The 26,044-nt window shown below is 42.4% G+C and overlaps 1 protein-coding gene across 2 annotated transcripts in view; it reads right to left on the bottom strand.

Annotated features, from left to right (window-relative positions):
• The window catches only part of CENPP (centromere protein P), a 232,136-nt gene that overhangs the window by 2,046 nt on the left and 204,046 nt on the right, over positions 1-26,044 (bottom strand). For both annotated transcript variants that reach the window (XM_082636181.1, XM_082636182.1), the window contains 2 exons: positions 1,408-1,487; positions 182-273 (listed from right to left, as the gene is read on the bottom strand). In XM_082636181.1, the coding sequence (XP_082492307.1) occupies positions 182-273; positions 1,408-1,487 (172 nt within the window). The remainder of the gene's footprint in view (positions 1-181; positions 274-1,407; positions 1,488-26,044) is intronic.

The raw sequence follows: 26,044 nt of genomic DNA, 5'->3' as shown, positions 1-26,044 counted from the left end.
CCTGGGGGAGCAATGCCCCTTGCCTGTGCTTTTTGAGTGATTATGGACAAAAATATTTTGAAAACTGATTTAAAAAGTACATTAATGAAGTTTTTGACTTTTGATTCTTGCCATATAAACCCAGATGAAATAAGTAGGTGTCTGTGTTGAGCATAGCGAGAAATCACCAGAACATCCCTACCTTGCAGCGGCACTTTGGTGAGAAGATCCAGCTTTGGCAAAACCTTCCCTTCTTCATCTATTTGTATCCTCCAAACAATGACTAGTTCAAACCTGAAAGAGGTAAGATGCATCGCTAAGTGCTCTTGAAGTCAGACTAAACTGTATGCAGCACCGGCCTCTCTCTCTAGAGGAGAGGATGCCCACCCAGGCAGGAGTGCTGCTCGCCTCCCAGCCATCCTTGGAGTTCCTGCCCTCCCCCCGAGGCCGTGCTCGGACTCCCCTCATCTTAAAGACCCACAGATGAAAAGAGAGTATGGCCAGTTAAACATGAAGAGATGTTCAATATCATGAACAAACAGGAAAATGGGAACTAAGACCACAGTAAGATACTGTTTTGTACCCAGTGCACATTAGTGTGATCATACAAGTGAAGTACAGGATATAGAGCCATAAGAACTTAAAAATTACTGGTGGGAAACATAAATTGATAAACTACTTTGAAAGGAATTTGGCAGTGATAGCTGAATCTGCCCCATGACCCAGGAATTTCACTTCTAGGTATATGCCTAAGAGAAGCTGGTGTACTTGTGTGCCAGAGGACATGAACAGGAATGTTAGAAATAGTGGAAAATGAATAACCCAAATGCCCAAGACCTGAAGAATGCAGAAATACATATATTCACCTAATGGAGTATAAGCACTGAAAATGAATGAACTACAGCTACATGCACCATCAGAGGTGAATTTTGGAAATAATGTTGAATAAGGCAAGTTCCAGAAGCTAACATAACTACAACACCATTTTAAGGCTTGGAAACAAAACATCTTTAGGCACAGGTCACAGAAGCACATCCTGTCCATATGCACATAAAGGTGCCCATGGTGGGTGGAGGGAGACCCAGATGAGTCCTCCCCTCACTCAGTGCTTGCTGACTCCCCACACTTCTTGAAATAAGTTGGTGAAAATAGAGCTCCACCCGTCGTGGCCTCCCCTCCTTGGCCTCCTAAGGACCCCAGCAGTGAGACTGGCACCTTTTCCTTACAGACCCCGTCTGTGTTTACAGTCCCCACATGGTCTCCCTTGTGCTCTCCTGCCATTGGCTGCTTATCTGTTATGACTCCACAGACATTACCTCAAGATGTCAGTTGGGTGGTTTACATTTGTTTTCTATCTGTAATCCTCATTTTTAACAGGAAACAACCGTCTGGGTGTTGGGGAGGGACTGGTGGAGCCTGTGCACTCACCCTGGTCGGCTGGGGCTCCTGATGCCCATGCAGCTGGAGGAGGCCCCCTCTGAAAGGTGCACAGCCTCGGGGTACTTTTCCTGTGGGGAGAAGAAACGGTTAGAGAAATCTGTGGGGCGCAGGGACGCTGTTCCAGGTGACTGAAAAGAAGCAAGAAACCCTTTTCAGGTGTGTCTTGCATTCCCTGAAAGTCTTTAATTTTCAGGTGTGCCATTTTCTCATCCAGGCATCATGGCGTCCCGGCCATGGCCATCCCCACTCCTGCCTTCTGTGGTCATCAGCACTGCCTGTTCTAGATCTCCACTGACACACAGCCTCCAGGATTCCACACCATCGAGTGCCCAGTGTCAACAGGTTACACGACTCCATTCTGATTTCACTGGCTTGTCTACCCAGGGCCCCACAGCGTTTGGCTGACCTGCTTCCTTTGTCTGTGTCTCGTGACCTGGACAGCTTGAGGAGGCTGGTCAGGCATGCCGGCCAGCTGACCCACCAAGGTGATGCTGATCCTGGTGACTGAAGTGAGGTGCTGTCTGCCAGGTTTCTCATTGTAAAGCAAACGTTTTTCTCTAGAGTGCTAGCATTTGGCCTTAAAAGCCTTTCAAACTGAGGCCTGTGGGCTGGCCCCCAACACAGTGGATGCTTCCACCATCTGTCCTCACGCTTGCTGCCAAATGGCCCTAGCCTGCATATTGGTAACTGTGGGCACTTGGCTCCTGCACAGCCAGCGTGGGGCCACCTGGACTCTCCCAGTGACCTGTGTGTCTCCCCCAGGCATTGTGTCTGGCTATTCTGGATAATAGGGTTTCAGGGAGCATGCTCTGCTAAAAGTTAGCTTCATGATGAGATCGTGTACCATTTTAGAGTCAAAAGTATCCTCTCTAAAATGGAAATGAAGTCGAATTTCACAAGTTTCTAGGCTTGCAACTCTAAAGTAGGGTTGGCTTTTCCCTCCATGTAATGTAATAGTTCTGGAAATGTCTGCTTCTATTATTTGTAGTGGGCTCTGGGAACCTCTAGTATTAGACTTGACTTGTAGATCATTAGAACAACAAAGCTTTGCAGGAATCTGAACGGAATGTTCGCAACAAATAGAGTAACGAGTGGCCCCATCTTCTCAATTCTTGGAAAAACTTATTTTTGCCTGTTCTTGTGAGAACAGATTGCGGGCTTGGGGTGATATGATAGAGACTAAAAGTAGGCTCCACAGTAAGATCCTAAGTTCCAAAAGGGTCAGCTTTTGAAAGACACATTTTCTTTCCCTCTTCTCACAGCTCCTGCTGTAGAAACGGACACCTGGACTGATGCTGAAATCACATGTAAGCCCGGCCATGTCCCAAATCCAAATCCAAACCCAAACCCAGCCATCGTGGCTGCCCCAAACCTCATGGAAGGAAAGTGTGGTGCGGCTTCCTCTGAGAAATGTCTGGTCTAGCAGCCAGTCAGAGAAACCCCTCCTCCTGCAAGACAAGGGGCAGGGCTGGAACTGTGGGTGAGCAGAACTTGCCTGCTTCAGAGGATGGGGCCTTCCTGAGGATGCAGGTACTTGATGGGCTGAAGAAAATCAGCTCCGTCAAATGAGGTCTTGTGGGGACAAAGATGTGTCATAACTTTTAAAGGGCCAGCCACATATCAGTGGGTTTGTTGCCAGCGTGTGAGGCCAGTGCCCTCAGACCCCTGTGTGAGAAAGATGCTGATGGAGCGAGAACACGTCCAAACACCAAGCCATTCTGACCAAAGGCTGGGTTGGGCCTGGTTTAAACTTAGATGATTTCTAATTTCAGCGAAATAGTTTTTATGAGAAAATGTATACCTACGTTTTTTAAATGGAAAAGAGTGCTGGGGGATTTTTAAACCTCAGCCTCTTCTAAATTAATAACAGCTGTATGAGGAATGTAAAGGACAACATGTGAATGTGGCAGTGTAACTTCCAGGCTGAGCTGGAAGCACGTGGCCTGGGCCAGCTCCAGCCTGAGGCTCAAGGGCTTGGTCTGCTTCCAAGCAGACCTCACAGCCTCTCTAGGCCTTCTCCTCATGAGCAAAAGGAGGGTTTAGATTAGAAACTTTCTCTAAAAAAAATAAAATTTACTCTGTTTAGTTTTTAAAATAAAAAACCAAAAGTAGAAACACTAACGTTAGGAAGAGATCAGGCATTTAGTATGTGTTTCTGGAGAGCTTTTAGGGGCTTGTGTGGGAAGTTCCCTTTTATATAAGTTAATAATATTGCCCTGTTTATCCAGCTTCATTCACTTGTCTGGTGACCTCAAATATTCAAAGCTGACAGAAAGAAAGCAACTAAAGGCTGAAGAGTAGCCCAGAGACGCAACATAAAAAGCACAGTCTAGATACCGTCAATGATAGTTAGAAATACAAAGGGTGGGTCTCATCCATGTGAGACATGTACAGGTGGCTTTGAGGGAGAAGACAGATAAGTTGTGAAAAGTGATACAACGCTAAATGCAAAGTGGGCCTAGGTCATAGCATAAGATCAGCATATTTCAATAGCAATTGAAAGGTTTACATATTACCATATTTGACATTCAGAAAAGCCAACTGAACCACCAAGAAAGGAGTAAGATGATGTACTCTGATAAGGCAGCAATCTGGCCAATATATTTTAGAATATTTAACATGAAAAAATAGCTTCACACAAAAAAAGTTGACTGGAAAGTTATCAGCCTGACCTGGAAAGCACCTTAGATACTTCACATGCTGCCACTGGTGAAACTAAGGTCGAGGTCTGGTACGTAAAGGGAGCAAATGGGAGGCCTGTGCTTCCCAGTGTTGTTGGGAAGGCTGGGAACAGGCTGCATGGTGTGGGTCCTTTGCACACACTTGGCCTGTCAGCCTTCCACAGGAAGCTTGTCCTAAGCGGTGATTCAAAATGGGTGTTTATTTAGCTGCTTGCCATATGCCTGGACTTTGCAGTCAAGAACTCTCCTGGTGTTTATGATAGAAAAAATGGTAGCTGTGAGAAAGTTGCCAATTTGTTATTCATCCCAGTTTTCTACCTGAGATCTACTTTGCTGTTGGAATGGCTGCTGGATGCTGGTCCAAAGGGAAGAGAATTTTAAACAGAACTTTAGAGAAAACCAGCCTTGTGTTACAGACCAGTCATACCATCCCGGTTCACCCCCCACCCCCACTTAAATGAATGGGAAACCTTGAGTCTTTAGTTTAAATGTGTCTTTAGTTTGAGTGTCCATAGATATACTAATTCATCTTGACTTTAATATTTTCCCAAAGATTATGTCGTCTGATTCAGTAATTTTTCCCCTAAATTGAGGTATAATTCACATTAACAAAATCCACTCCTTTAAAGTGTATAATTCAGTGAGTTTTGGTATATTCACAAGGTTATGCAACCATCACCAGTTTCTAACTCCAGAGCATTTTCCTCCCCTCCCCCCCCGCCCCCGCCCCATAAAGAATCCCTGTTCCCTTTAGCTACTGTGCTGCTGGGGAGAGGCGGGCATGGGTAGGAAGATGTGGGGCTCCCAGCACAGGTCAGTCTGTGGAGGTGCCCATGAAGATGGCAGAGGTGGAGGCCAGGTGTGGGACAGGGAGCACAGGCAAGGCTCAGGGAGGAGGGAGTGGTTGACTAGGCGGCTCCATCTGTGGTGCTGGGACAAAGGTGTTGGTGGGGCCGTGAGGACTTGTGCTGGATTCTGGTGGAGGAAGAAGAATCCAGGGTGAGGAAGAACACAGACACAGGCTGTTCCACAAGGAGCCCTTGTTGCCAGGAGAAGCAGGGAAACAGTGGAGCTGCCAGTGAGGGATATGAGGTGCTGGAATTGGGTGTGTGCGGATGGGAATGGGTTCAAAGGATGGTGGCCAATCCTCAAATCATCGTGGCACTGGGACAGACTGAGGTGGATGGTGGCAGAGGCAGCCGGTAAAGTTAATTTGTAAATCAGGACCCATAAAATGGAAGTTACCCCCGAGGCCTGGCCCACGGCACACATCTAAAGCTAAGTCAGCCTGCATATCTGGACGACACCTAACCCCAATCATAGTCCTCCAATTCAGCTTTAATGAGCTCACTACACCCTAGAAAATGGGATCTCCTAGCCAATCCTGCCTTGTTTTTGTGTGGGCTCTTTAACAAGTCTTTAAAACTCCCTTGGGAACAGTGTTCCCCTGCTTGTGAGGCCCTGGACTTGCCCAATTCATGGATTGTTTCATCTGAATAAAGCATATCAAATTTGTTACTAAATTGTATTGCTTTTGTCATTGGACACAGTACACGGACTCCAAGTTGCTGGGTGTAGGAAGAGGAGGGAGAGCCCGTCTGCCTGTAGGCCTGGGTTGGGGCATCACCTGTAGCCGCTGTAGGCTGGGGGCCTGTGCAGCTCTGGGTGGGTGCGCGGCCAGAGTCAAGCTAGGCATCCACACTGTGCCCCACACCCGGAAATCCTGAGACAACTGTGCCAGTTGTTTCCAACGTCAGAAGGCTTAGAAATGCCTACAACATCTGCACTTAGAAGGCAATTTGCTCTTATTTTAAAGATGAAGCTAACAAACGTTAAGCGGTTCCTCTGTCACAGGCGCCAGTCACAGAGGGAAAAGGGTGACTTTGGGGTCACCCCAAAAGCACAGCAGCATTTCTGTGGCAGTCACAGGCCAGTCACAGGCGCAGTTTGTTTCTTTTTTTTTAAACATCTTTCTTGGAGTATAGTTGCTTTACAATGGTGTGTTAGTTTCTGCTTTATAACAAAGTGAATCAGCTATACGTATACATATATCCCCATATCCCCTACCTCTTGCGTCTCCCTCCCACCCTCCTGATCCCACCCCTCTAGGTGGACACAAAGCACTGAGCTGATCTCCCTGTGCTATGCGGCTGCTTCCCACTAGCTATCTATTTTACGTTTGGTAGCGTATATATGTCCATGCTACCTCTCACTTCGTCCCAGCTTACCCTTCCCCCTCCCTGTGTCCTCAAGTCCATTCTCTACGTCTGCGTCTTTATTCCTGTCCAGGTGCAGTTTCTTTACACACATTTTACATCTATATTCACAGATGTCACATAATGATATTATGGAGTGAACAAGTGTACCGTTTTGGGGGCTCTGAGGCCATTCTGCCCGGGTGGGACCCTCTGTTATCTCCCTGCAGGCTCACCCACAACCATTACACCCACAGTCAGTCGTCCTTTTCTAGAGCGAGCAGTAGATAAGATACCCGTCACCCCTGGACGCTCAGTGGGCATTTCCCCAAATGGGGCCATCTTCCTGCTTTACCAAAACATAACATTCCAACCAGGAAATTTCAGACGTCCCCAGCTCCCCTCTGTGCCCACCACAGCCCCTGCCCCCACCCCCAATCTCCAGTCTGTCCCTGCTTCAAGTCTTGGCGGTTTGGAGAGTGAGACCTCTTGGGGCTGCAGATGGGCCTCAGTCCAGGTCTGAGGTCGCCTCATGATGCTACATCGGGAGTGCCACAGAAATGCTGCTGTGCTTTTGGGGTGACCCCAAAGTCACCCTTTTCCCTCTGTAACTGGTATTTTCCAAGGGGACATCATGAGCCCAGGCCACTGTCTGGCTCCTCAGTCAGATGTCCACTCACCAGCCTGGGCCTGCTGTTGCTTCCCAGCTGAGTCAACCCCAGGAGGGTTGCCAAAGGGTGACAGTCTCCATCATGCCTTCCACACTGACGAGAACATTTCCACCAGAAGAACGAGCTTTTACTCCTCCCTTATTTGTTTATTTTGTATCAGTATTGAGCCTAATTTATTCAACAGGTATCAGTGTTTCTCCGAGGAGCTAAGACCTGGGCTTATTGCTCCTGGGGCTTCAGTGCATCCAGGCCCTCTCAGGGGAAAGAGCTGGGTAAGACAGGTTGGTGTGACGCACGCACACACCATAGCCCCTTCGGAATCCTTCTGCACATGCATATTAACAAGCAGGAGATCACCCCAACACCTCGGTCCACCCCTCAGAATTCTCTAGCCTTCTTTCTTCTGTGGCTCTAAAATCACTCTATTCCTAGGAAGGAATAAAGTTTACACATATAATCCTTCTATAACTTCCCTGTTTAGAATGGAAAGGGGAAGGTTAGGCAAGCAAAATCAGTCATATATAGAGCCAAGAAACATACACCATGCAATCAATCTGAAGGCAAGTGTACCCTTAAAAGATCAACCCCATTAAGATTACTAGACAGTAAACATCACTTCAGGTGGGGATACAAGTCCAAACAGTAGTTCTGTTTTTAAGATTGTTTTTTTCATTCTAAGCTAATTGGGTAGCAATTGTATGCTTTTAAATGTAGTCTGTTCCCTCCTAGACTGATAATTAAAAAGGCAAGCCAAGTTGGTTTCTTTTAAAATAGTCAGAAATGATAATTAAGAAGCTGAACACACACACACATATAAACATAATCAATGCTAGAAACTCTTTAGAGGTAATTTCACAACTTTCTCTTCATAAAGTTTTTAATATGTAATTATGCAAGCAAAATAATGAAATGCAAGCAGATGATGAAAGTAATATTCCAGATATTCACTGACAATTTTATCATTACTAAGATTAAAACTCTCATTATTTCATAAATCTCAAAGTAATGTCCAAAGCATTGAAACTGATTATAATTTAAAGTAACTATGGTCTAATTTAAATTTTTTCATAGAATCACAGATTTTTTGAGTTTTTAAGGTGTTTAGTTTCTTTTTCAAAAGACAAATTACACACCCACACTGCCACACACAGTTTATTGATCTCTTAACATTTGCAGGCCCTATGCGCTTGACATGCATTAGCTCATCAAATGTTCACAGCAGTCATATGAAACCATTGGTATAAGGCCCATTTAAATGAAACTGAGGGGACTTCCCTGGTGGCACAGTGGTTAAGAATCCGCTTGCCAACGCAGGGGACACGGGTTCAAGCCCTGATCAGGGAAGATCCCACACGCCGTGGAGCCCGTGCGAAACAACTTCCGAGCCTGCGCTCTAGAGCCCGCGAGCCACAACTACTGAGGTCGGCACGCCTAGAGCCCGTGCTCCCCAACAAGAGAAGCCACTATGCAATGAGAAGCCCGCGCATCACAACGGAGAGTAGCCCCCACTCACTGCAACTAGAGAAAGCCTGCGTGCAGCAACGAAGAACCAACGCAGCCAAAAAAAATAAGTCAATAAATAAATTTATTTAAAAAAATAAATAGGGGCTTCCCTGGTGGCGCAGTCGTTAAGAGTCCGCCTGCCGATGCAGGGGACACGGGTTCGTGCCCCGGTCTGGTAAGACCCCACATGCCGCGGAGTGGCTGGGCCCGTGAGCCATGGCCACTGAGCCTGCGCGTCCGGAGCCTGTGCTCCGCAACGGGAGAGGCCACAGCAGTGAGAGGCCCGCGTACCGCAAAAAAACCAAACCAAAACCAAAACAAAAACCCCCAAAACAAACAAACAAATAAATGGAACTGAGGCTTGAAAAATTAAGATACTTGCTCAAGATTGTACAACTAGTAAATTGATTCAAACCTAAGGCAATCGGATTCCAAAGCCTGAGCTCATAAACAATTCTCCCATTTAACATTTCTAAATTCAAATATAGTTGTAATACACAGGTCAAGTGTGATTACAATCAACTTGTAACATAATTCATGCTGGCAACTGATGTTGATGGTAGCAACAGAAACATTTTTGTTGGGAAACATAATAGCCCCTACAGGTTTGTTCATATATTCCATGTGGTATAAGACTTAAGTCCCCAACAGTAAAGGGCTCCTGATCTAGTGAAGGCAACTTGTTGTGTCTATTTTTTTTGAGTTGGGGTTGGGGGTGGCCCACACCATGTGGCTTGTGGGATCTCAGTTCCCCAGCTAGGGACTGAATCCCGGCCACGGCAGTAAAAGCCTGGAATCCTAACCACTAGGCCACCAGGGAACACCCCTGTGCTTATTTTTATTAGAAGTCCACAGTTTTCTCTCCAGAGGAGTCAGGTTGCAGAGTCCAGGCCCTTTCTGGAGGTTCCTAGCTTTTTCACATAGGCCTTCTGTCAGGGTGAGGACGGACTGACTCTCATATAGACTTTCTACTAATTCTTCTCCTATCCATAATCCCTCTATCAGAGCTTCCACAGAACAAATCAACTTCCTTCAAGGGTTAGGTCTCAGCTTTCTCTGGTCCTCATCAAACAACACACTGTGATCTGCTTCCTGTATGTTACTGCTGCCTTCCTCTGGCCTATTCTTCATCCTTGTGCAGTATGTCTTTTAAAACACTCTCTACTGTGATTTCAGAAGGGGTTTAGCAGGGTGCCCAACAAAGGCAGTGCGTTTCAATTGTCCATTTTTGAGGCCTTTCATGTTTATATTTTCAATTTTCCCTCATACTTGATGAATAGTTCGGGTATAGAATTTAAGGTTTAAATAATATTTAAATTACATTTTATATAGAGAACTAATGATATATGTCCAAACTTGTATTCTAGAGTCCTATGTTAAAATGCCTTCAGTTTTTAAAAATGGGAAGAAAATATATGAACCATTGTCAACTCATGTCCGTAGAAACAGAGGAAACTGCACCCGCCCCCCCACCTCTGGGACAAAATAAAATAGGGCACAAATAATTTATGTAAATAAAATTTTAAATGGTTGAAATTTTTTGGGCTTCCCTGGTGGCTCAGTGGTTAAGAATCCGCCTGCCAATGCAGGGGACACGGGTTTGAGCCCTGGTCAGGGAAGATCCCACATGCCACGGAGCAACTAAGCCGGTGCGCCACAACTACTCAGCCTGTGCTCTAGAGCCCGTGAGCCACAACTACTGAGCTGGCGTGCCACAACTACTGAAGCCCACTTGCCTAGAGCCCGTGCTCCGCAACAAGAGAAGCCACCACAACGAGAAGCCCGCGCACCGCAATGAAGAGTAGCCCCCGCTCGCCACAACTAGAGAAAGCCCACGCACAGCAACAAAGACCCAACGCAGCCATAAATAAATAAATAAATAAATAAATAAATAAATAAATAAATGGTTGAAATTTTGTATTACATCAAGTCCTGATGGTTTAAAGAAAAATAAAATAAAATGAATATTAGGCAAGAGAATTAAAACGTGAGAGGGAAAACAAACCTTGGTAAAATAGTCCAAAAGGACGATAATAATTTATTTTATTTGCACAATACTTCTAACTTTGCCAGGTCTTTACATATTTAATCACAGGATAACTTTATGAGGCAGGGATATAAACTTATGCCCATTTTAAAAATAAGAAAAAAAAAGGCTCAGAGACTTGCAAGGCTGCTCCAATGACCCCAAGCCCAAAGTAAAGAAGCCAAACTGAGCTGGCCTCCTGACCCCAATGCCTTTCTCGAAGCAAATTTCAGGTGACCCACAGTCCGGCTCAGTGCTGATCAGAGTGAGGGAGGTCAGAGTGAATTCACCCTAAAACCAATAAGGCTTACGCTTCAGGGACCAACACCCCACTCTTCATACATGGGCTCCTTCCAAGCCCCTCTACTGAATTTTTATTTTAAAAAACAGTTTTAGACTGACAGAAGAACTGGGAAGACAGTACAGAGTTCCTATATCATTAACATCAAATATTGGTGTGGTATATTTGTTACAGTTAATGAACCAATCTTGGGACATCACTTTTATAACTAAAGTCTATACTTTATTCAGCTATCTTAGTTTTTGCTTAATGTCCTTTTTCTCTTTCAGGATTCCCACCCAGGATCCCACATAACATTTGTGAGAGAGAGAGGAAAATTCACCTAGATCCTTACTCTATACACCTCCTTATGTCCTGCCATGGATGTAAGTATTTTGCTTATTATTATTATTATTTTTAATAAGGGGCTCCCATTTTTCCCTTAAAGACTCAAGAGAAAATGCATAGTTGTTTTTTGGGTCTTAGAATAACACACGTCTTATCATCTGGCCACAAACGATATAAGCATCCCCTTCAGGACTGGGCAGTAGGAAGGGGCCAGCTGATCCTGGGCTTGACTTGAGACTCAAAACAGGTAACAGGAGAGTAGCAAACACAGAAAATGCTTTCATTTATGCATTTCTCTACAGACCATCCATGAACTGGCAAAACACATCCTGTAACAGTTCAAATTTTCAGCATGGAATATCTCTTACATTGATTGAGGGCAGATGGATTTTCTTTGCTGCGTTGTCCTGAAACTGCTTTATTCTCCTAGAGGACCTCTTTATTTTGTTTTAAATGTTTGTTCATTTATTTATTTATTTAGGCTGTTCCGGGTCTTAGTTGCGGCATGCGAACTCTTAGCTGTGGCATGCACATGGGATCTAGTTTCCTGACCAGGGATCAAACCCGGGCCCCCTGCATTGGGAGCGTGAAGTCTTACCCATTGGGCCACCAGGGAGGTCCCCAGAGGGCCCTTAAGTAAAAGTATTTCAAGTTCATCGTCTCATACATGATGAGGCCTACACACACGATGAACTTGGATTGACTAATTCCTTCACTCAGAATGATTTGCAGAGTGTCTACTGTGTGGAGCTATTGTGGACTGTCAGACCCGTTTTTCTTTGCCTGGGAAGCTTTCTTATTACCCCTCCTCTGGTAACAGACCTGTCCCTGTTCACAGGATTGGCTCAGGTCATCACAGATTGTCAGCTCCTCAAAAAACCCTACAGGGGTTGCTCAGCAGACAGCCTCTTCCAGGCTGTATGAGGCCCATGTGTTGTCCTGACAGAGAACCAGCAGAGAACCGTGCAGAGATGAGGGCCTCACAACGGCAGGGAAAATCCTCTTATCTTGGTGTGATCCCCAAACGCAGGCAACCTTTCTTTGATTGTCTGAACTACTCCAGCCCTCTACTACTACTGGAGTGACTAACTTTCCCTTTTTAAAAATATTTATTTAAAAAATAAATATTTATTTATTTATTTTTGGCTGTGTTGGGTCTTTGCTGCTGCGCGCGGGCTTTCTCTAGTTGCGGCGAGTGGGGGCTACTCTTTGTTGTGGTGCGTTGGCTTCTCATTGTGGTGTCTTCTCTTGTTGCGGAGCACGGGCTCTAGGCACGTGGGCTTCAGTAGCTGTGGCACGCCGGCCCAGTAGTTGTGGCTCACGGGCTCTAGAGCACAGGCTCAGTAGTTGTGGTGCACGGGTTTAGTTGCTCCGCGGCATGTGGGATCTTCCCGGGCTAGGGCTCCAACCTGTGTCCCCTGCATGGGCAGGTGTATTCTTAACCAGTGCACCACCAGGGAAGTCCCTAAATTTCCTTTTTTGCTAAGCCAATGTGCGTTAAGATTCTGTCCCATCCTCTGTCACTTGCATTGAAAGAGCTCTAATAAAAACCATGGGCGGGCTTCCCTGGTGGCGCAGTGGTTGAGAATCTGCCTGCCAATGCAGGGGACACGGGTTCGAGTCCTGGTCTGGGAAGATCCCACATGCCGTGGAGCAACTGGGCTTGTGAGCCACAACTACTGAGCCTGCGCGCCTGGAGCCTGTGCTATGCAACAAGAGAGGCCGCGATAGTGAGAGGCCCGTGCACCGCGATGAAGAATGACCCCCGCTCGCCGCAACTAGAGAAAGCCCTCGCACAGAAACGAAGCCCCAACATGGCTAAAAATAAATAAATAAATAAATAAATTAAAAAAAACAAAACAAAACACCATGGGCACTTTGTTAAATGCTGGGTATGTCCTGGTGAACAAAATAACACTGAGCATCAGGAAAGTATAAATAAAAACCACAATGGAATACCACAACATACACCCCTGAATGGCTACAAACAACTGACAAAACTAGTGTCGAAACTGAACTGAGCAACTGGAACCCTCACACCCTGCTGGTGAGAGTATAAATGGGCACAGTTACTTTGAAAAACTGGTTGGCAACACCTCAAAGCTGAACATACATCTACCCTAAGATTCAGCAACTCTACCCAACATAAACATGTACATGTGTCACTAAAAGACATGCACACAGCAGCACTATTTACAATTGTCAGGACCTGGAAGGGCCCAGGAACAGAATACTGGGTGAATGCTTTGTGGCTTATCCACAGGACGGAAGGCTACATGGCAACAAGGTGAATGCTCACCAGTTATACTCCACATGGACGGACCTCATAGGGACACTGTATGCAGTGACAGGTGCCAACCCTGTCCTGTAGAGTCCTGTGGCAGGTGGGTGGGCCCTGGCCCTGGCGCTGTGGAAGAAATGACAGAAGGGAGCACAGGGACTCTGGGGGCTGCTCTTGCTCTGTTTCCTCTTCTGGCCGGTGGTTCTATGATTTTGTAAGAAATTATCCAACTGTATATTTATGATGTGTGCCCTTTTCTGTGTCTATATATTTCAACAAAAAGTTAAAATACAAAAGACAGCATCCCTGAGCCCATGAAGCATACGATCTGGTGGAGAAGACAGACACTAAACAAGTAAATACACGAATGCCTCCCCGCTGCCACTGCCACCCAGCGTGGAGAATGCTTTGTTCTTTTCTTCATCTGGAAGCTCTGTAGCCACCAAGATTACTTTGCTGTCTGTTTTGCATCTTTTCCAACTCTGTCATGTCTGTCCTGAAGAGCAGCGACCATAAATGCATGAAATATTGTGTACAGATGTTCCAGGATTTGGGCCAAAGAACATAAAATCTATTTTCTTTTACCTGATCTTCCTAAGTTAAGACTAGCAATCTGCAAGCCTTTCTTGATGTACAAGTATCTGAAATACTGTTTTGGGAAGCAGTCAATATGCCTTTTCTTGGGTCCCGATTAATAGCCAAGGGCACACCTTTTTGTTTTTTTTGGTTGCTGCGCAGTGGGACCTTAGTTCCCTGACCAGGGATTGAGCCCGCGCCCCCTGCAGTGGAAGCTTGGAGTCTTAACCACTGGACCACCAGGGAAGTCCCCAAGGGCACATCTTTTGATAAGTATTTTCTGGATTTTTTTTTTCTTGAAGGTCTTATCTTATGCACAATAAATTATTACTTTTATGTGTGCTCTGGATAATGTTTTCAGTGCATTCCCACCCTCTGGGTACTTCAATGTGTGCATTCCCACCCTCTGGGTATTTCAATGTGTGGAAATGCTTAAAGTTATCTGAAAATATGGAGATCTTACTGTTGACTCCCTCTTGGGTCACTTACACAGAAGTGCAATTGTTTAACACTTCTCTGTTCTGAAAATATGGTCACATGATTTTGTTCAACTGGAATTAGTTGAATCACATTTGAAATAAAAAAGGGCCAAAAGCTGCAGCTTAGAAATTTTTGTTACATGAAAATTTTACTTGTAAAGACATTTGTTTGAACGTTTATAAGCTTTCTACTTATGTTTCCTAATCTCCTTCTATTAAAGTTCAGCTAACTTGTACATTTAAATAATATTTGAAGAAACATACTAATTTCCAGAGGCTGAGGCTGACCAAAGAAATGGAAAAAGCCTGCACATACTTTAGCTTTATTTGGGAATAGAGAGACATCGTGTTGAAGGGCTGGAGGGGAACTTGGGCCCCAGGACCCCAGAGGCTTGCACAACTGTCCAATGTGGATTATGCGCCCCGCAATAAGAGAAAATGGAAACAGAGGATGTGGGCCAACAAAGTCAAGCCTTTTTTTTTTTTAAAGATAAAATAGCCAAAGGACAGATTCTAATTTCCTAAAGGTCATACTTTAGCCTCAGACAAACACATATTCCATGCTGTTTTAAATATCAAAAGCTGTAAGCAGAGCATTTACACACTTGTAACAGAAAGAGCATTCTTTATTTACAAGTGCCATAAGCACTGACTACTAACCAGATGTAGTTGACTGCCTCTTATAAAGAAGAAAACATACAGAGAAGAAACCAAAGTTTGAGCTTGAAAAAAATCTTAAAACAAGTGGTTAACAATTTGTTATACTAACAGAACTAGAGGAGTTGAAAGCCCTTTGCTGAAGCATGCCTCCACTGACACACTATTAGTGAACTTGCTTAAGCAGGGCCCTCTTGCTTCTTCCAAGCGCACTTGCAAATATATGGGCTTTTCTGCCCACACCTCTGGATGTGAAAGTGATGGTGTTCTGGTAGGATGTTCCTAAATGACTGGCCTGAAGACCCTGACTTATGCAAACATGGTTATGAATGTCTGAAATCATTTAATTAATTACAAGAGGAAGGTGATTACCTCAAACATGCTTTTCCGAAGTAACCAATCTTCAAGTTCTTGAGGGAGAAAATATAATCAGCCTTTTCTTTTGGGGGGTGGGGTGGGCAGTGATGGTGATACTGTGCAGTTAGTGTTTATCAGAAAAATACACTATTTTAAACATGTTAAAAACACTGTAATCAGGGCCTCCCTGGTGGCGCAAGTGGTTGAGAGTCCGCCTGCCGATGCAGGGGATACGGGTTCGTGCCCCGGTCTGGGAGGATCCCATATGCCGCGGAGCGGCTGGGCCCGTGAGCCATGGCCGCTGGGCCTGCGCGTCCGGAGCCTGTGCTCCGCAACGGGGGAGGCCACAACAGTGAGAGGCCCGCGTACCGCAAAAAAGAAAAAAAAAAAAAAAAAAAAACACTGTAATCAAAGATTGGATAAAGACTAATAGAGTCAGGAAATGTGAACATATGGTTATTTTCAATTTAAATTACAACTAGACTTTGTAAGATAAGGTAGTTTAGAAAGGCATTCAACAACAATTTGAACTATCATAAATAGCTTGAAGTAAAATAGTTCAGTGTGAAAAATAGATCTGCAGGATGCTTAGTTTGAAATCTACCTTAAAACCATACAGAACCACTTCAGATCCACTAGAGTATCTATTATAAAAAAGACAGACAGTAGCAAGTGTTGGTGAGAATGGGGAAAGTGGAAACCTCAGACATTGTTGGTGAGATGTAAAATGGCACAGCCACTTTGTAAAACAGTTTGACAGTTCCCTTTTTCCTCTTTTTTAAATGTCCTTTATAAATTCTGAGATGATATATTCACGTACAAAGTAAAGTTATAATTGTTCCTTTAAACCTAGTCCCTCTTTTCACACAGAATCCTGTCATTCAAATCTTCCTGCACTGGGACAAACAACTGAGGATATCTGAGAAGGTAACATTCTTCTCTTTAAATATAGCATCTATTTCATTCTCTCTGTCTGGAACTCTTATTAGATTACCCTGAACCACCTAATTCCATGCTTCTTAACTGAACTCATTTGTTTTCCATCTAATTATCTTTCTGTTCTTTGGGTGATTTCTTTAAATAAATCTTCTAATGTTCTCTTTAGTAATATTTAACGTGTTGTTTGACTTATCCACTGGTTTCTAAATTTTTAAAATTCTAATCACATTTAAAAAATTTAGAGTCAATTTGTTTCTTTTTCCAATAGGCTTCTGTAAAAAAATTGTCCTATATTTTAAATTAGATCTATTTGTTTAGTTATTACTTTGATATCTTAAACCTTGTACTTTGTAGTTTTTGTCCAGATTGTTCTATAATTCTCACTTAACAGAAGTTTGTTTTACACAATTAATGTATAATTTAAAAAATATATTTTATTTATTTATTTATTTATTTATTTATTTATTTATTTTTGGGCTGCGTTGTGTCTTAGCTGCAGCATGCAGGATCTTTTGTTGTGGCGCCCAGGCTCTTCGATGTGGCGCGTGGGCTTCTCTCCAGTCACGGCACGTGGGCTCTTTAACTGTGGTGCGCGGGCTCCAGAGCACATGGGCTCAGTAGTTGTGGTGCATGGGCTTAGTTGCCCCGCGGCATGTGGGATTTTAGTTCCCTGACCAGGTATCGAATCCACATCCCCTGCATTGGAAGGTGGATTCTTAACCACTGGATCACCAGGGAAGTCCCAATTAATGTATAGTTTTTTAATGTGCACTTGCTTCATCTGGGGTCATTTTTGTCTGTGACAGTTATGTATGTGTGAGAATTTCCCTCCAGGGAAGTTTCAGGGTGGCTTCTCTCGGAGCCTGGAGGAGTCCCTGTATCTACAATTTATATTCCTTTCCAGATTTGGGCTTCTACCTAGCCCACACATAGGCAAGGTAAACTGAGACCTTGTATATATCTATGTCAGGGATCTGAAGAGGTGAGTTTCTCCACCTGCCAAGTTCCCTGCAGCTTCTTTGGGGTGGCTGGCACTTTTTCCTCTTCCTCTTTCAACTGACGAAAGTCTTTGAGGCCGCAAGCTCTGGGAGGAGGATCCACCCCAGCATCTGATGCAGCCCAGGCTGTCCTCCATCTCTGACCCAGGGCCCAGATCTGCTCTGAGATGCTGTGGGCTGGCCAACACCAGCTCCTGCTCTCACTTTGATTTTTCTCCTTATTTCTGGCTCTCAGGACGTTTTTACTTCTTTCTTTTGAGCTTGACTATGTACTTAAAACATGTTGTACTTAATCCAGAATTTCTGTAAGATTAAAATGGCAGGGAAGGGTACATATGGTCATCTGGGCCTGCCATATTTCTTTTTTTTTTTTTTTTTGGCTGTGCCATGAGGCATGAGGGATCTTAGTTCCCTGACCAGGGATCAAACCTGTGACCCCTGCAGTGGGAGTGTGGAGTCTTAACCACTGGACCACCAGGGAAGTCCCTGCCATATTTCTTTAAGTCTCCTCTTGCTTTCTTTTTGGTGAGAAATATCACATTTTCATTTCTCTTTAATTATACAAGTAATTAACAAATGCATTCTCACTATAAAAATTAAATGGTTAAAGCTAAGTTAAACTCTTCTTTGATGTAAGCCCAATTCTAGTCTCCACCCCTCTCTCCCCAGATGAATATCTTGCAGATTCCTTCTCATATTACAGATCTCTGTGGACCCACAGCAAATAGGAAAGTTATACCTCAATTAAAAATACCTCAATAGAGAAAATTTAATAAATACAATCATACTACACCATATTGTTTTCGCATTTCTTTCTTTCTTTCTTTCTTTTTTTTTTTTGCGGTACGCGGGCCTCTCACTGTTGTGGAGCACAGGCTCTGGACATGCAGGCTCAGCGGCCATGGCTCACGGGCCCAGCCGCTCCACGGCATGTGGTATCTTCCCGGACCGGGGCACAAACCTGTGTTCCCTGCATTGGCAGGCGGACTCTCAACCACTGTGCCACCAGGGAAGCCCCACATTTCTTTTCTTCACTCAACAATGTGTATTGAAGAGCTTTTCCTGTGAAGATAGAGTTGCTGTGTTCTTTTTAATGACTGTGTAGTATTCCACTGTGAATAATTTTTGAGGGTGTGTCAGCCTATGAGGGAAAAGTTTCTCAAAGGGGGTGCTTTCAGAAGAAGGAAGGGAAGGTATTGGGCACCAGACAACTGCTGTCCACCCTCTACTACCATGTCCTACCAGGCACTCATTGCTACATACTCTCACAGACCATGATGGACACCCCCCACCAAACTTGGGGTCAGATGTCGACATGGATGGTTCCACACATTGCAAGAGGGTGTGAAGTGATTTCTTACTCACATAATGAGGATTCTGGGAGGGAAGGGCAGCTAGTGTCCAGCTGTGGATGACAGTCATGAAATGAGCCAAGTTGGTACTGGGGGCGGGGGGCAGTGGAGTGGTAAGGGAGAGTCCCTGAGAAAATATGAGGAAGCAGGATTAATTACAGTGGTTTGATTCAGTCTTTGATTCCTATCTGACATGGAGCATAATGCTTGCATAGGGTTTGTGATGGTTGAAGAAACTGAACTACGGGGCTTCCCTGGTGGCGCAGTGGTTGAGAGTCCGCCTGCCGATGCAGGGGAAACGGGTTCGTGCCCCAGTCCGGGAAGATCCCACATGCCGCGGAGCGGCTGGGCCCGTGAGCCATGGCTGCTGAGCCTGCGTGTCCGGAACCTGTGCTCCCCAACGGGAGAGGGCACAACAGTGAGAGGCCCGCGTACTGCAAAAAAAAAAAAAAAAGAAAAAGAAACTGAACTACGATGGATGGACTTGGAGGGCATTACACTAAGTGAAAGAAGTCAGACAGAGAAAGACAAATACTATATGATATTACTTATATGTGGAATCTAAAAAATACAACAAACTAGTGAATATAACAAAAAAGAAGCAGACTCACAAATACAGAGAACAAATGAGCCGTTACCAGTGGGGGCATGGGGAGAAGGGTAATATAGGGGTGGTGGAGTGGGCGGTACAAATTTTGGGTGTAAGATAGGCTCAAGGATGTATTGTATAATACAGGGAATATAGCCAATATTTTGTAATAACTGTAAATGGAAAGTAACCTTTAAAAATTGTATTAAATAAATAAATAAACTGAACTAAGAAGAGTCATCGAATTGTAGACAGAAAACATGGTCACTGCTAAGTGCTTGATCATTGCTAATTCTCCCTTCCAAAGACGTAAATAAGCTATTTTCAGCATGAAAGCAGTTAAAATTTACTTTCACTGTTCTGAATTACAGATATCAAATGGCATACCAACATAAATAGATGATGTCATGGCTCCTCCTGCAATCGTGCTGGTGATTTTATAGTGAAAATATTGTTTGTTTCACTAAAGCCTGCTTGAAATTTGTCAGTTTAAAAGCAAAACAACTCTTAACCAGAGAGGAATTTGCTTTTTGTGTGTTATAACAAATGGTTTTTAACCACCTCTAAAAAAGAAAAAAAAAACTCTCAGTAATTTAAGTATATATTCAGAAAAAAAGAAACAAAGCAACCACAGTCCTTGAACATTGTATATAATAATTAAAGGACAATTGTCATGAGAAAGAGCTAAAAGTTATATAAAATCTCAATAATCGGGACTTCCCTGGTAGCCTACCAATGCAGGGGACACGGGTTCGATCCCTGGTCCAGGAAGATCCCACATGCTGCAGAGCAACTAAGCCCGTGCAACACAACTACTGAGCCTGCGCTCTAGGGCCCGCGTGCTGCAACTACTGAGCCCGCATGCTGCAACTACTGAAGCCTGCACACCTAGAGCCCATGCTCAGCAACAAGAGAAGCCACCTCAATGAGAAACCCATGCAACTCAATGAAGAGTATAGCCCCTGCTCGCCACAACTAGAGAAAGCCTGCACACAGCAACAAAGACCCAACGCAGCCAAAAAGAAATTTTTTAAGAAAATCTCAATAATCACTTATAAGTATTATTGTAAATGAAACAAACTAAAAAGAAATAATCAGTAAATATTTACTGACAGATTAATAGGCACAAAGCTTGCCTTAGGCTACACAATAGAGCACTCCAACAGTATAAAGATGTTCTCTTCAGGAAATAAAGATAAATACATGCTGATTGAAGAAAGTTATATTAAATTTTAATAACTTTTCTCTTCCTTACGAAAGCTTTGCCTGGGATTGTCTATGTGAAAATACTTTTGTTAAATATGTTTAACTCTGTACTATATTATATCACCAACACCCAGCCAAGCTTTTATGACCTGCACTTGCCCTAGAGATCATAGTTGATAGGAACAGGGGTGAACACATGACCCAAGCTGGCTAAATCAGGTTTTCTGGAAAAATCTGAAATTGAGGGCCATACCACCAATCTGGGAAGTTGCTTTAACTGAAGGTAAATAGGCTTGGGTTCTTTGAGATGGGCCATTGGCCACATGCCTGTCAACACAGTGGGAGCTGTCCTGCAGAAGGCAAGACCTACTGAGAGGAGAATGAAGTGAACATACAGGAAATGGTAGAGATGATTTAACTCAGAAAAAGAAAGCATGATGAGAGTCAGTGAGGACTGCCTGGACGGTGAGGGTGACCTCATTCCTGGTCCCAGGCCCTTGGGAATCCCTAATGCCCTTCAATAAGAGGGTATTCTCAGTGTCCTTTCAATACACCCACGTTGTACGTAGGCTTATTTGAAGTTTCTATTACTTGCAATCAAAATGTATTTACAAACAAAATGGTCATTTCAATTCCATTAGTGACAATAAAGAGTATGGGATGGATGAGGGAGATATTTTTGCAGAAAGACTATCTAGGTCATCATGAGTGAACATAGATATTAAAAGAGAGGCAGAATCAAGCTCTGAATTATTTGTTCGTTGCCTTTGGTCAATCTCCTCAGTCCTGAAACAGTTCTTTTTAAACAATTTTTCCAGCTTTACACTTATTTTCCTATGGAGAAGATTCAGTGACCTCTTCATTCTGCCATAGTTGGAAGTTCCACCACAAATGACTTAAATTTTATTTAAAATTTTTTTTATCTCTTTGCCTCTTTTTGATTAGCTTTTTAAAATTTTGCTTTTTCCCATATGTTAGTTGGGATGTCACATGCTCTATTTCTATATGTCAAATGGTTACCTTAGATATTTTATCATGCATACTCATCAAAGTCCAAATTAATCCATGTCTCAATCCTCCTCACGAACAAAGGACTTTACAGCATTTTAATTTCAGTCACACTTGTACTTTTCAAATTTTAGCTTAAAAAAAAAAAGACTTCACTTGACATTATTATGACTTTATTATATGGTCACTGTTTGCTGTATTTACCATATTCTTTGCTCCTATTGCTCCTTACATCTCAAACCTTCTTAGATCATTTTCCCTCTGCCTGAAGAATATCCTTTAATTCTAACATGAACATCTGTTAGAGGTAAATTCTCTCAGTTTCTACTTGTATGACTTTCACTTTTATTTTTTCCAAATTTTATCGAGATATAATTGACATATAAGACTGTATTAGCTTAAGGTGTACCATGATTTGATATATGTATATATTGCAAACTGATCACTGCTGTGACATTTTTATGCATGTTTCTGTATATACATGTGCACACATTTCTTTTGAATATATACCTAGGAGTATGTGTATCTTCAACTTTTATAGATAATATCAAAGTGTTGGTACCAATTTACCATCAAACAGCAGTATATGAGAATAGCTATTGTTCCATATTCTAACAATTGGTACTATCAGTCTTTTTACTATTAATCATTGTGGTGAGTATGCAATGGTATCTGATGGTGATTTAAAATAGATTTTCCCTCATTTGACTAGTGGAGTTGAACATTTACATGCATTTGTTTGCCATTTGAATTTTGGGATCAGTCTGTTCAAATTGCTTGCCCATTTTTCCCTATCAGTTTTTGGAGTTCTTTACAAATACTGCCTGGGATATACCAAATTCTCAATAAAACAGACTTGCCATATAAACTACTTATGATTGCTTTTACCATTTAATGTACCAAGATATATCCCATATCAGTAAACACAAATCTACTTTGTTATTTTTAAGGCAATAAGGCAAGCCATTGTATAGATATACAATATATTGTAATTTAACCAATTGTCTATTGATAATCTTTTAGGTTTGTTGTAATTTTTCACTATTTTATATACTACAATGAATATCCTTCTAAGATATTTTTGTACATTTGTAGAAGCAGAATGGCTTAATGTTAAGTAAAGGCTGATAAAATGACCTATATAAAAAAAGGCTGTCAATTTATATTTCTACCAACAATGTGTAAAAGTGCTTATTTTGGAAAGAGTTTGAAAATTCTCTTCTCTTAGGTTCCTGTAATTCTTGTAAACCTTGCCCAAAGTCCTGGATAAAGCCTTCATTATATATAAATTTATATATATATATATATATATATATATATATATATATATATATATATAATATACGTATTCTTTTTCATATTCTTTTCCATTATGGTTTATTACAGGATATTGAATATAGTTCCCTGTGCTATACAGTAGGATCTTGTTGTTTATCTATTTTATATATACTAGTTAGTAACTGCTAATCCCAAACTCCAAACTTATCCATTTCCCTCTTGGTAACCATAGTTTTGTTTTCTATGTCTGTGAGTCTGTTTCTGTTTTGTAAAAAAGTTCATCTGAATCATATTACTCAGCCATAAAAAAAACCAAAATTGAGTTATTTGTAGTGAGGTGGATGGACCTAGAGTCTGTCACACAGAGTGAAGTAAGTGAGAAAGAGAAAGACAAATACCGTATGCTAACACATATACATGGAATCTAAAAAAAAAAAAAAGGTTCTGAAGAACCTAGGGGCAGGAGAAGAATAAAGACGCAGATGTAGAGAATGGACTTGAGGAAACGGGGAGGGGTAAGGGTAAGCTGGGACAAAGTGAGAGAGTGGTATGGACATATATACACTACCAAATGTAAAATAGATACCTAGTGGGAAGCAGCCACATAGCACAGGGAGATCAGCTCGGTGCTTTGTGACCACTTAGAGGGGTGGGATAGGGAGGATAGGAGGGAGATGAAAGAAAGAGGAGATATGGGGATATATGTATATGTATAGTTCATTCACTTTGTTATAAAGCAGAAACTAACACACTATTGTAAAGCAATTATACTCCAATAAACATGTTAAAAAAGGAATCATTTTTTAGATTCCACATTTAAGTGATATCGTATGGTATTTGTCTATCTCTTTCTGAATTACTTCACTTACTATGATAATCTCTAGGTCCATCCACGTTGCTGTAAATGGCATTATTTCATTCTTTTTTTACAGCTGAGTAGTATTCTACTGTGTGTGTATGTGTGTGTGTATGTATGTGTGTATATATATATACACTACATCCTCTTTTTTTTTTACATCTTTATTGGAGTATAATTGCTTTACAATGGTGTGTTAGCTTCTGCTTTATAACAAAGTGAATCAGTTATACATATACATATGTTCCCATATCTCTTCCCTCTTGCGTCTCCCTCCCTCCCATCCTCCCTATCCCACCCCTGTAGGTGGTCACAAAGCACCGAGCTGATCTCCCTGTGCTATGCGGCTGCTTCCCACTAGCTATCTATTTTACGTTTGGTAGTGTATACATGTCCATGCCACTCTCTCACTTTGTCACAGCTTACCCTTACCCCTCCCCATATCCTCAAGTCCATTCTCTAGTAGGTCTGTGTCTTTATTCCTGTCTTGCCCCTAGGTTCTTCATGACATTTTTTTCCTTAAATTCCATACACATGTGTTAGCATACGGTATTTGTCTTTCACTTTCTGACTTATGTCACTCTGTATGACAGACTCTAGGTCCATCCACCTCACTACAAATAGCTCAATTTCGTTTCTTTTTATGGCTGAGCAATATTCCATTGTATATATGTGCCACATCTTCTTTATCCATTCATCCGATGATGGACACTTAGGTTGTTTCCATCTCCTGGCTATTGTAAATAGAGCTGCAATGAACATTTTGGTACATGACTCTCTTTGAATTATGGTTTTCTCAGGGTATATGTCCAGTAGTGGGATTGCTGGGTCATATGGTAGTTCTATTTGTAGTTTTTTAAGGAACCTCCATACCGTTCTCCATAGTGGCTGTACCAATTCACATTCCCACCAGCAGTGCAAGAGTGTTCCCTTTTCTCCACACCCTCTCTAGCATTTGTTGTTTCTAGAATTTTTGATGATGGCCATTCTGACTGGAGTGAGATGATATCTCTTTGTAGTTTTGATTTGCATTTCTCTAATGATTAATGATGTGGAGCATTCTTTCATGTGTTTGTTGGCAGTCTGTATATCTTCTTTGGAGAAATGTCTATTAAATCTCCTGCCAATGTTTGGATAGGGTTGTTTGTTTTTTTGTTATTGAGCTGCATGAGCTGCTTGTAAATTTTGGAGATTAATCCTTTGTCAGTTGCTTCATTTGCAAATATTTTCTCCCATTCTGAGGGTTGTCTTTTGGTCTTGTTTATGGTTTCCTTTGCTGTGCAAAAGCTTTGCAGTTTCATTAGGTCCCATTTGTCTATTTTTGTTTTTATTTCCATTTCTCTAGGAGGTGGGTCAAAAAGGATCTTGCTGTGATTTATGTCATAGAGTGTTCTGCCTATGTTTTCCTCTAAGAGTCTGATAGTGTCTGGCCTTACATTTAGGTCTTTAATCCATTTTGAGCTTATTTTTGTGTATGGTGTTAGGGAGTGATCTAATCTCATACTTTTACATGTCTCTGTCCAGTTTTCCCAGTACCACTTACTGAAGAGGCTGGCCTTTCTCCTCTGTACATTCCTGCCTCCTTTATCAAAGATAAGGTGACCATATGTGCGTGGGTTTATCTCTGGGCTTTCTCTCCTGTTCCATTGATCTATATTTCTGTTTTTGTGCCAGTCTCATACTGTCTTGATTACTGTGGCTTTGTAGTATAGTCTGAAGTCAGGGAGCCTGATTCCTCCAGCTCCGTTTTTCGTTCTCAAGATTGCTTTGGCTATTCGGGGTCTTTTGTGTTTCCATACAAATTGTGAAATTTTTTGTTCTAGTTCTGTGAAAAATGCCAGTGGTGGTTTGATAGGGATTGCATTGAATCTGTAGATTGCTTTGGGTAGTAGAGTCGTTTTCACAATGTCGATTCTTCCAGTCCAAGAACATGGTATATCTCTCCATCTATCTGTATCATCTTTAACTGCTTTCATCAGTGTTTTATAATTTGCTGCATACAGGTCTTTTGTCTCCTTAGGTAGCTTTATTCCTAGATATTTTATTATTTTTGTTGCAATGGTAAATGAGAGTGTTTTCTTGATTTCACTTTCAGATTTTTCATCATTAGTGTATAGGAATGCCAGAGATTTCTGTGCATTAATTTTGTATCCTGCTACTTTACCAAATTCATTGATTACCTCTAGTAGTTTTCTGGTAGCATCTTTAGGATTCTTTATGTATAGCATCATGTCATCTGCAAACAGTGACAGCTTTACTTCTTCTTTTCCGATTTGGATTCCTTTTATTTGCTTTTCTTCTCTGACTGTTGTGGCTAAAACTTCCAGAACTATGTTGAATAAGAG

Source organism: Mesoplodon mirus (genome assembly GCF_964341445.2).
Source record: "Mesoplodon mirus genome assembly, chromosome: 1".
Lineage (NCBI taxonomy): Eukaryota > Metazoa > Chordata > Mammalia > Artiodactyla > Ziphiidae > Mesoplodon > Mesoplodon mirus.
Note: the sequence above shows the minus strand (reverse complement) of the source record. Positions and strands in the feature narration are given on the sequence as shown.